Source organism: Lampetra fluviatilis, chromosome 48, assembly GCF_964198595.1.
Source record: "Lampetra fluviatilis chromosome 48, kcLamFluv1.1, whole genome shotgun sequence".
NCBI lineage: Eukaryota > Metazoa > Chordata > Hyperoartia > Petromyzontiformes > Petromyzontidae > Lampetra > Lampetra fluviatilis.
The window spans coordinates 2098418-2110763 of record NC_136322.1 but is presented as its reverse complement, the minus strand read 5'-3'; the positions used below and the strand labels follow the sequence as shown (position 1 = coordinate 2110763).

Sequence of the window (12346 nt, the reverse complement as noted above, 5' to 3'; positions counted from 1 at the left end):
AGGCATGCGGGCTACATGACCCAGCCAACACAGCCTTGCCTGCCGGAGGAGCTTATCAATGGGACTTTGTCCAGATCTTTCAAGGATTTTTGAGCTCCTCGCACAATCCAACCTGGTTAAACCCAGGATGGATCGTAGGCAGGCCAGACTAAATGTTTATAACCCGCGATGATGTTCCATTTGGGGGGTCCACGTTTCACAAGCATAGAGAATGGAGGGCATGACTGTAGCCGAGAATACCTGAATCTTCGTGTGGAGCGACAGACCAGGTAGCTTCCACACAGTGTTATGCAACCAAATTTAAGATAATGCCGCTCGACTGATTCGGAGTGAGACCTCTGGTCATGAGTACACTGCCCAGGTATGGTAAACTCTTCACTCTCTCCAGAACTGCCCCATCACCAATTTGGAGTTATAGGGGTGGAGTGTCTGATGGTACAAAATACCCAGGCAGGTGCTTAGTTTTGGTGGGGCTGATGGTAAGGCCCCACCTCTTGGTGGCAAGCTCCAGGTTCAGCAGCTGCGCCTCCAACTCCTCCTCTGAGTGAGCAACAATTACCAGATCATCGGCATACAAAACATGGTTGACCAATAGGGAGCCATCCCTTGACCACACCTGGGCATTGATCGGCCTCCCATTGTATCTGTACCAGATGGATATTCCTACGGTGCAGCTATCAGAGATTTCACGAACTACGTGTTCAAAGTAGATGCTAAATAATGTGGGAGCCAGGGGACATCTCTGTCGCACCCCAAGGTGAACAGGGAATGGCTCCGACTCCCGGCCACGTAGTTTTACCTGGTCCCGCTCACCATCATGAAGGTCCTTAATGATTGTGAGCAAAGACTCAGGGACTCCGAAAGCACAAAGAACAACCCAGAGCCCCCCAGGCCTACTGATGGTATCATTGGCCTTGACCAGGTCAATAAAGCAGATATTTAGGTCTTGTTCGAATTCCCTACACCTCTACTGTAGCAGATGAACAGAAAATATGGCATATGTGCAGGACTGCCTTTTCCTAAAAAACACATTGGGGCTCTGCAAGCCTCTCCTCAGCGTGCATGGCAAGGCGATGTTGAATAATCCTTGCCAGGACTGAGAAGTGAGATGCTCCTGTAGTTGTTACAGTGTGTGTGGTCCCCCCTGCTTAGAGATGGGGACCACTAGGGCATCCTTCCAATCCTGCAGAACCTGTCTAGTGGTGCAGACTGTTATTATGATGTCATGTAGGGCAGTGTGTGCACAAACGCCACTTGACAGATCATCTCTGCCCGGTGACTTTCCTGGTCACACGGGATGACTTCTTCTTCTTCCAATATTTGAGGCACTGCAGCCTCAGCAGGGTCATCCCCACTTTGTCCCACGATGTTTTCCTGTCTGAGGGATTTCCCCTCCCCCAGAACCTCTAATGATGGCAATATGTGTGGCGCTGCAAGTTACTTTTTTATGGAATTAAACAGCGATTTGTGATCGCGGGCCACTGAGGCAAATGCCATTTTCTCAGCAACCCGTGACCACCACCCATCCTTGCAGCGCCTCATGGCTCTCCAAACCTCGAGAAGGATCTTTACCTGGACAACCAGAGTGCCATGACCCCCTTGTAACCCTGTCCCATGCCCGGCACTCTCGCCCTCTTATCCTGTAGGGGCTGGCACTGCACGTAGAGCGTGGTGCCATCTGTCACTGTCAGTCAGTGCTCACCGAGCCCCGCTAGGACCCGTACTGCATCCACATTCAGGTGGTGGCAGCGATGTCAATACATTGCGCGCCGTGCCTTTCCCAGGCTGGCTTCACACAGTGACATCCAACGATGTCCGTACACATGTACCCAACGCAGCCACTGCAGCTGCATGAGCCACAGTCCTAAACCTCACCTATTTCCCCTCGACATCAGGAGAAGTGGTGGACAATGCCAACCCTAGCCACAAGCGATGATGAAATTCTCACTTGAAACTTTCATCAGCTAGCTGAGACCAAGCCAATATGGGTTTGAAGCAGTCCTGGGTGTATACCCACCACCGGAGTGGAATAATGGCAGGCGCATCTTGCAGATGACAAGTCGATGGTCAGTGGGCAGATCAGCTCCACCGTAGGTCCTAGTGTCAAGGACATGGGCCCGCATCCGCTGTTCCGTCACTATGTAGTCCAGCAGATGTTCTTGCTTCGACCCGGCATGCATCCATGATGTTGCCAGAACTGCATGTTGGTAATTACAAGCCCATGGGCTGCACAAAAATCTAGCAGCCTCCTACCGTTGTTATTGAGCTGATCTGGCCCACGCCTTCCAATCACTCCAGACCAGGTGCCAGCATCATGACCAACTTGTTCATTAAAGTCACCTTACAAGATGACTCTATCCCAAGGGGCCACTTTAGCCAGCACCTGTGACAGGAGGTCATAGAAGGCATCTGACTCATCGGCCTTGCCTGCATCCCTGCACGGATGTTCGTCTTCGGTGGGGGCATAAGTAACCACGACCACCACTCCTCGCCTCTGGTTGATGGGAAGGTGAGCCCAAAGTAGCCTGGGGCTTACAGCGTCCTACACCTCACCGCCACGCTCCCACGCCCCCATAATTATTTTGTTCAGAAGAAGAGCAACTCCCTGTTGTTTAGTAGTCTCCTGCCCCGAGTAGAGGACTGTCCACCTCTCAGTGGCAGGAGCCAGAGCCGGTCCACCGGACCTCCTGAATGCCACAGAGATCCAAGCGGTACCGTTCCAGCTCCCGACAGAGGAGTGGCAGCCTCTCCTCCGCAGTGAGCGTTCGAACGGACAAATACACACACACAGACACACACACACAGAGACAGCTACACAGATACACACACAAATACAAATCCAACAATCCCCCGTATATCCTTCACAGACTGTCGGGGCAAGTGCTGTTAGAGAGAGCCTATGCAGGCCAATACGGCTAAGTCGACAGTGAACACCCAATACCAGTTCAGATAATCGTCACTGGTCTTGGCCATGAGCGGGAATCGAACTCGGTTGCCGGGTTCATAGCACAGTACGCGAACCATTACACTACTGCTCCCCATAGACACACACACAGACGCACACACACAGACAGCTACAAAGACAGACACACACAGACGCACACATACACAGACACACTCACATAGACACACACAGAGACAGACAACAGCCAGGCACGCCGTGAGATCGCATCGTCGTTCATCAAGCGTCTCTGGCACGGCACTGGCACGGATCGCTCGTGCAGTGGAAAGAGCTCGGCTGGAGGAAGGTTGAATGAGTGGTCCCCCATCTGTGTGTGTTTTACAGCTCCTAGACGTGCCATGCGGTCCATGATGCCAATGGCTTCTCCAATGATGTGTGCTCCTGTTGCAAGTGGGTACAACAATCCGATCCACTGAATGCACATTTCCATTACAGCACAAGCAGACACACACACAGATTCGCAAAGACAAATTTGCTCCCCCCCCTCGTATAGTCTTAACAGAATGTTGGGGCAAATGCTGCTAGCGAGTAGCACCTATTAAGGCTGGCACGGCACACCAGGGGGTGGGTGGCCACCACCACGTCCAGCTGACTTTGTCTTCCAAGTAATAAAGTTATAACATGGACAAAAAGACAAAGATTGCCCGTATAGTTTCACCAGACTGTTGGGGCATGTGCCGTTAGTGAGCAACACCTAAGAAGAAGCCAAACTGTGTTAACCCACCGCTCCCCACAACGGCTACAAACATCTCATCGCACGTGTTCAAGCTCTGATAATTTTAATGGCTAAATTCAAGATCCTGAGAATGTCAGTGGCTAAATTCAAGTACCTCAGCATTTCAGTGGCTGAATTAAAGTTCATGATAATTTCCCTGCCTACATTTAAGTTCCTGAGAGTTTCAGTGGCAATATTGGAGATCCTGAGAATTTCCATGACTTAAATCAAGCTCCTGACAATTTCAGTGGCTAAATTGAAGTTAATGAGAATTTAATGACAAAATTAAAGATCATGAGAATTTCAGTGGCTAAGTTCAAGTTTATGAGAATTTCAGTGGCAAAATTCAAGTTCCTGAAAATTTCATTGGCAAAATTCAAGTTCATGAGAATATCCGTGGCTAAATTCAAGCTCCTAAGAATTTCAGTGGCGAAATTCAAGATCCCGAGAATGAAATTGCCTAATTTCGAGCATCTGATAATTTCAGTGACAATTCAAGCTCCCGAGAATTTCAGGCATCGTAGTCAGGATCTTACCAATGACCTCCCTACTTACCAGGACAAGGTATTTAACAATTTCTCTTAGCCACCGTGACTCCCGGGGTCCCCTCTAGATCGGCAAGGTCACGAGTTTTATTTGGCTTGAGTGTTTTTACATTATTTTTGGGGGGTTGTTTGTTTGCATCTTTATAGAGAAGCGATCAAAGAGGAGTATGTTTGGCGGAATGTTTGCATCGTTCAAGAAGAGTCCTCCACAGCAAACAGGTTGTTTTTTTTACGTCCCAGTTGCACCCATTGATGATGTCTGCGAACATACACACAGACACATACACACACATACCCACAATATCCGCCAGTCATCACTAAGTAGTGGTAACATCTCCACGGTGCTTGTTCCAGGCTATGTGCATGTTAAGGCCATGTGAAGTGTTGAACGCCCACTGACAGGAGGTCACAGGACAGACCCAGGTGCCATGGGTTGGCTGACTGCGATGACTGGTAGATGCACTAGCTGTACCCCCTACTGTACCAACTTGCTGTATTTTAGCCACCCGGCGTTCCACTCATTGTTATGAACTTTGCTCCTCTGCCCTCCGTTGTGGCTGGAGGTTGATTGCCTCCAATTACCCAGTTGCGTCCTTTACAAGCCTCCTCCATAGCGGCCGATCCTGACACCACTGGTACCAGTCATCGGCAAGTCCACTCAGCTCCACATCCTCTGTTACCACATCAGTCCATCTCTTCTCCAACCCATGTCGTGCCCGTTTAGCCCCCTCTGTGCGGCCAAACAGAAGTTGCTTGGGCATGTGGTGGCTAGGCATGTGGACTACATGACCCAGCCAATGCAGCCTTGCCTGCCGGAGGAGCTCACTGATGGGAATGTGTCCAGATCTTTCAAGGATTTGTGATATCTTCACACAATCATGCCTGGTTAAACCCAAGATGAATTGTAGCCATGCTAGCCTGAATGTTTTTAACCGGCGCAGATGTTCCATTAGAGGAATCCACGTTTCAGAAGCATAAAGACGGGAGGGCATGACTGTGGCTGAGAAGACTCGAAACTTCGTGCTGAGCGACAGACCAGGTAGCTTCCACACAGTATTGCACAGCCGATGAAAAGATAATACCACCCGACTGATTCGGAGTGAGATCTCTGCTGTCAAACCAGAGCTGGTCATAAGCACACTGCCCAGGTATGGGAAACTCTCCACTGCTCCATCACCAATGGGGAGCTGAGCGGGTGGAGTGTTTGGTCGCACAAAATACCCAGGCAGGTGCTTAGCTTTGGTGGGGCTGATGGTAAGGCCCCAATGTGGGAGCCAGAGGACTCCCGGCCACGTAGCTTTACCCGGGCCCGCTCACCGTCATGAAGGTCGTTAGTGATTGTGAGCAGAGAGTCAGGGACTCTGAAAGCACGAAGATAAACCCAAAGCCCAGGCCTACTGATGATATAGACCTACTAATGATATCATAGACAGGTCAATAAAGCAGAGATGTAGGTCTTGTTGGAATTCCCTACACCTCTGCTGAAACCACAGGGGGCCTCCGCAAGCTTCTGCTCAGTGTGCCTTGCAAGGCGATGTTGAATAATACTTGCCAGGACCTTACCCGGCACACTGAGTGAGATGTCCTTGTAGTTGTTAGTGTCTGTGTGGTCCCCTTTCTTAAAAAGAGAGACCACCAGGGCCTCTTTCCTATCCTGCAGAACCCGTCCAGTAGTTCATACTGTTATTATGATGTCATGTAGGGCAGTCTGTGCACAAATGCCACCCTCCCTCAGCTTTTAGCTTCGGAGATAATCTCTGCCCGGTGCCTTTCCTGGTCTCAGGCTCTGGATCGCCTTTAGTACTTCCTCAACAGATGGCACCTCAACCAGCCACTCACAGGGGGTGACTTCAAATATTTGGGGCACCGCAGCCTCCACAGGGTCATCCCCACTTTGTCCCACAATGTTTCCCATGTCGAAGGATTTCTCCTCCCCCAGGACTTCTGCAAACCTGTTCCTGGGGGTCAGAGATTGGATCACCGTTTTTTCCCCTAATGATGGTAATAGGTGTGGCGCTGCAGGTTTTTTTTGATGGAGTTAAATAGGGATTTGTGATCGCGGGCCACTAAAGCGGGCCACTGAGGCCCGCGATCACAAATCCCTATTTAACTCCACAAAAAAAAACCTGTAGCGCCACACCTATTACCATCATTAGGGGAAAAAAAACACAGACACACACACACAGCTACACAGATACACACACAAATACAAAGTTAACGATCCCCCATATAGCCTTAACAGATTGTCGGGGCAAGTGCTGTTAGAGAGAGCCTATGAAGGCCGATCCGGCTAAGTCGACATAGTGAACACCCAATATCAGTTTAGATAATCGTCACTGGTTTTGGCCATGAGCAGGAATCGAAATCGGTCACCGGGTTCATAGCGCAGTACTCCAACCATTACACTACTGCTCCCCTTAGACACACACTCAGACGCACACACACAGACAGCTACAAACACAGACACACATACACGCACACATAGGCACACACAGAGACACAGACAACAGTCAGGCACGCCGTGAGGTCGCATCGTCGTCCATCAAGCGTCGCTGGCATGGCACTGGCACTTATCGCTCGTGCAGTGGAAAGAGCTGGACTGGAGGAAGGTTGAATGAGCGGTCCCCCATCTTTGTGTGTTTTACAGCTTTCAAACGTGGTTCCATGCAGTCCATGATGCCAATGGCTTCTCCAATGATGTGTGCTCCTGTTGCAAGTGGGTGCAACAATCTGATCCACTGAATGCACATTGCCATTACAGCACAAGCAAACACACACACAGATACACACACACAAACAAAACAAATATAAAGATACCCCGTGTAGCCTTAACATATTGTTGGGGCAAGTACTGTTAGCGAGCACCTATGAAGGCCGGCATTGCACATGAGGGGGTGGGTGGCCAGCACTACGCCCGGCCGCCTTTGTCTCCCTAGTAGTAATAATTTACACATTGCACCAAGTACTCATTTGAAGCAGAGTCGACCTAGGGGAGGCCCATGACCGGTTCGGATAACACTGACACACACACAGATGTGCACATGCAACACGACAAGGACGTGCACAGACACACAACGATGCGTGACAAAGTGCATGCTGTTGATGGCAATGCGTCTCCCCCTCTCCGCTTCATCTCAGGTCGATGCTGTTCAAGCTCTGCCAAGATGTCGATGCCCGAGATGATTATGAACTCGCCGTGCAGGTCAGATGACCTGCACGGCCCAGGAGACGGACAAGAAGCCATGGAATGCGATTACTTTGCTCCAGAGGCTCCAGCTGAGCTGCCCTTCCTGGAGCTCGTCGACCTACAGAGGGCCCACGGGGCCTGGGAGCTGTCCGCCCAGCTGGCCTCGGTCGTCCAGTCGAGCGAGGAGGCACTGCGCAAGGAAGCTCCTGCGGTGAGAGACTCCCTTCACTACCACTGGTTCGTACTGAGTGTTTCTAGTGAGACTCTCTTCACTACCACTGGCTAGTATTGAGTGTTTCTAGTGAGACTCTCTTCACTGTCACTGGCTAGTAGTGAGTGTTTCTAGTGAGAGACTCTTCACTGTCACTGGCTAGTAGTGAGTGTTTCTAGTGGGAGACTCCCTTCACTGTCTCACTAGCTTGCAGTGCCTGCTTGTAGCGAGTACTTCTGGTGAGAGGATCGCTTCACTCACCCACTGGCTTGTGTGCTGCGGTGGCCAGGAGATGTTAACTCCCTATGACGAGGTGTGTGTGTGTGTGACGAGGTGTGTGTCTGTGTGACGAGGTGTGTGTGTCGAGGTGTCTTTGTGTGTGTGACGAGGAGTTTGTGTGTGTGACGAGGTGCAGGGCGTGAGCGACGAGGTGTGGGCCACGGTGGTGGCCCTGGTGTGGCTGCACGCTCTGGCCCCAGACCACCACGACGAGTGGGAGCTGCTGGCACTCAAGGCCTCGGCCTGGCTGCGTGGGCAAGGTGAGTGTGGAGAGGGTGACGAGGTGAGGGTAATGAGGTGAGGGTGACGAAATGACCTTGATAAGGGGAGGGGTGGGAGCTGTTGGGATTCAAGGCCTCGGCCTGGCTGTGTGGGTGAGTGTGGTGAGTGTGACGAGGTCAGTGACAATGTTGTTGATGGTGATGTTGCTGATGATGATGCTCATGACGACGATGTTGCTGATGATGATGTTACTGATAGCGACGATGTTGCTGATGACGATGTTGCTGATGATGACGATGTTGATGATCATGTTACTGATGGTGACAATGTTGCTGATGATGATGATGATGACGATGTTGCTGACGACGATGTTGCTGACGACGATGTTGCTGATGACGATGTTGATGATGATGAAGATGTTACCGATGACAACGATGTTGATGACGATGTTACTGATGACGACGATGTTGCTGATGATGACGATGTTGCTGATCGATGTCCTTCCAGCTGTGGACCTGACACTCTGCGTGAAAGCCGCCAATCAGCTGCTGAAGACGAACATCGATGCAGGAAAGCTGTAGCCCAGTCGGTTACCTGGCAACCATCATGAGCTTCCTGTTAACCGCTATCATCTACGTTACCATTCCCAATCTAAAACTGAAATCCTATACATTACCATCCCCATACTATAACCGCAATCCTATAAATGACCATCCCCATCATATAACCGCTCTGCTTCTACATTAACATCAGCATTCTGTTAACCGCAATCCTATACATTACCATCAACATAGTATAACCACAATCCTATACATTACTATCCCCATCCTATAACTTTCCTTATACATTAACATCAGTATCAATTTAACTCCAATGTTATTCCTTACTATTAGCATTTCAGCCTTCATCCCCTGTCACTCATGGCCCGTCACCTCTTGTGTCTTCAGGCATCGCTGCACCGCCCCTACTGTACCACCCACCACCCTACTGTACCCCGCACCGCCCCTACTGTACCCTACACCGATCCTACTGGACCCCACACTGCCCTACTGTACCGCGAACCGCCCCTACTGTACCCCACACCACCCCTACTGTACCCTGCACTGCCCCTCCATGACGCTGTGCTCTGCCTCCACACCCCCCACCTGCCGCGCTCTTTTCCATCAGTTTCTCAAAACAACCCATTGCGAGTTAATCTACGCATTTTTGCCTGGAATTACGTCTCCCCCTAAAGTTTTGTTGGCGATGGTGAAGTCAATAGACGATTTGCTGTCAACAGTAGCAGCAGCAACAGCAATTTCGTTTCCTTATTTGGGGGGGGGAAATTTAAATTTCGCATGACCTTCCTGCAAAAACAGAGGTCAGACTTGGTGAGGCTTCCGTGGGTTAACAATTGTTATAAGAAATCATGGGCTTGCGGGGTTGGTGGGAGGGGTTAGTTGTATCCAAAAATATTTCTGGGCAAGACCGGAAGGTTGATGCATATTGAGATGCGAAGCCAATGTCAGAGATTATACCATGAGTGGTGGATTCAATTCAAGTGGCCGGGATGTCTGGCCCCTGTAATTATCTGTGATGAAGCTCATAAACTATTAAACATTTTTTTTTTATTTTACCAGGTGTAAGGTCCCATTGAGCTGTGTATCTCTTTTTTAGAAGCCCTAACCTGGCTATCACAACGAAGTTGGCTTATCATCGCCTCGACATTTATAGCAGCAGCCAACTACTCTAAATGCATGATGTTGATTGTAAATGTGGAGGAAAAAAACCGGACGACCTGGAGAAAAAAAAGCCACGCGACCACAGAGAGAGAGAGAGACACGCAAACTCCAAATATACAGCAGGTGTCAGGGTCTGGATCGAACCCACGAGCCACTGCATTTCACGCGAGGTGGTTAACATCTCCGAGCCATCGTGGCGCCCCTAATAATTGCCGCATTGGAGACACTCCAGAACCATAGGTGTCGAAAGATCCTGGGTTTGAAGTGGGCAAAATCACCCAAGGCTTTAAAAGCAAATTGATCGACAATTCATGCTAAATTAAGCAAGACGCTATGGACTGCTTTGCATAATAATCCTCCGTCTCTCCACGTAAAAAAAAAAGTTTCTCATACTACCTACCTACCATCCGCACGGCGTTCTGGACGTGGGTGATTTCAGCAGCATTGGTTCAGCAGAAGCAAAACTCTGGACTGGGGTTTGCCATTAGGAGTCTCAGCAGCAGCAGTCAGGCTCTGCCTGAACCAATGCTGGCAAATTGTCCAGATGTTTATAGACAAGGAACTCTCTCTATACTCTATGGGGGTCTTAGTTTAAAACATAATTATGCCTTATTTTGAGCTGTGCAGGATTATGGTTTTGAGTTTCTATACAAAGAACACTTTCGCAATTTCTCACTGCACATTTTGTAGTTCACACAGCGTCATGAGCTGTACCATGATGGCCGAGGCAAAGCTTTACGTTCGGTAACGCAATCTGCCTCGGTGTGTGTTTACAATGGCAAGTGTCATGTTCATAGTGGCCGTGTTATGGACACACTGAAGCGATTAATGCCGAGGTCCTAAGTTCAAGACCCGGGTCTGGGTGTCTCAGGAGGTTCATAGTGGCCGTGTCCATAGACACTGAAGCCATCAATTTCGAGTGCCTAAGTTCAACACCCGCGTCTAGGTTTCTCAGGAGGTTCATAGTGGCCGTGTCCATAGACACTGACGCCATTAATGCGAGAGTCTGAGTTCAATACCTGGGTCTGGATGTCTCAGGTTTCGTAATGAGCCGTGTCAGGGACACTGAGCCAGCACTGCTGGGATCCTGGGTTCAAGCCCTGGAACTGGGATGCATCCCACTGCCTTCATGTCCACAATGGCCTATGTTAAAAACTGTCTAATAATACTCCGCGATAGTATTGCGCATTGAGGTGAAATATACTCCAGTGTCTGGGAATGGATTTAAGCATGCGGCTTTACTTTTTACTGTTCGGTGTGGTAAATAGGTGTCTTTGGTTGGTTTGCAGAGTTTACCATGGTTATTGTTGTTGAATGTCGACGCTTTTAAGCTTCAGGAAAATAAAATGCAGTCGATTAAACTTCTCAAAGTGTGTGCGTTGCGTGAGTTTGCAGAGTGTGTGTGTAAGAAGCGTGTGTATGCATGCGGAGTGTGGGTGTGCAGTGTATGTGTGTAAGAAGCGTGTGTATGCTCTCAATACTCCAGCACTGTCAATACTCCCAATATTCCAGCACTCCTCAATCCTCTCAAGACCCCAGCACTCTCAATACTCAGTGCTGGAGGAGGAGGCTGTCACGTGGCTCTGTGGCTACGTCGGTCTGAAGGTCCACTCGCATTTTAACATGGACACACTACATATGTGTTTATTTAACAATGTTCTCTCCCCTTGTATCTGGTTGCTCTGTGTAAAAGTCATATGTAAAAAAAAACATTCGCCAAGTACACCAGAATCTCGATTATCCGCGCGAATGACGGAGAGGACGGCCGCGGATAATTGAAAATCATGGATAATAAAAAAATAACCATTTTCTCCAGATCTCTATGCCAACAACCACTAATATTATGTTTGAGTTAAGAAAATGTAGTTTATGACCAAAACAAAAACTTGCAGTAAAGAATCGACTGATCAATGATTTGCGTGCTCAGTGATAACACTTTCCTGATTCCGCCCAGCACAAGACTCGGCACATTAAGTGGACAGCAGAGCCACACCAATCAATATCAAACTCCGCCCCACTGTTGTAAAGATATGCAACTACTGTTCCGTAGTGGCGATTGCATCGATTTACGGATTAATCGGATCAATATATGTGTTCGGTTTAAGCACCGTGATTGGTAATCAACATTTCCAAGAATAATGTAAAATGTTTTTAGATTATTAATTTGAGTTATTCAATGTCAAAATCTCAGGTGTGAGGTTAATCCGCAAATCGGATAAACCGCACACGTGGGATAATCGAGAGTATACTCTATGGGAACCTCATTTTCCAGTAAAAATATGATAATTGGTTTTTTACCCTTCTATCTGGCAACAAGAGAGTATACTATCAATAAAACTGCTAGTTCATGCGGCCAACATAAGACCCAAGTAAACCCGCAAGCATTTTAAAGGGCCGGCAACATTCCTTAACCTTGCCCCAAATATGCCTGCACACCTGATGGAGCTAGTTGTAATTACTGGAGAAACTTCGTACTCTAATTGTAAATGTTGTGGATTTGTTCT

The 12346-nt window shown here is 48.9% G+C and overlaps 1 protein-coding gene across 7 annotated transcripts in view; it reads left to right on the top strand.

Moving 5' to 3' along the window:
• The window catches only part of LOC144948272 (von Willebrand factor A domain-containing protein 5A-like), a 40620-nt gene extending 29414 nt beyond the window's left edge, over positions 1-11206 (top strand). For 2 of the 7 annotated variants that reach the window (XM_078877698.1, XM_078877697.1), the window contains 5 exons: positions 3287-3352; positions 6870-6938; positions 7361-7620; positions 8036-8159; positions 8629-11206. In XM_078877698.1, coding sequence (XP_078733824.1) covers positions 3287-3352; positions 6870-6938; positions 7361-7620; positions 8036-8159; positions 8629-8702 — 593 coding nt within the window. In that variant the 3' untranslated portion in view covers positions 8703-11206. Of the gene's footprint in view, positions 1-3286; positions 3353-4369; positions 4618-6869; positions 6939-7360; positions 7621-8035; positions 8160-8628 lie in introns of those variants that run through there. The other 5 variants (XM_078877701.1, XM_078877700.1, XM_078877703.1 and 2 more) reach the window with 3 other exon arrangements.
• The last annotated feature ends 1140 nt before the right edge of the window (positions 11207-12346 follow it).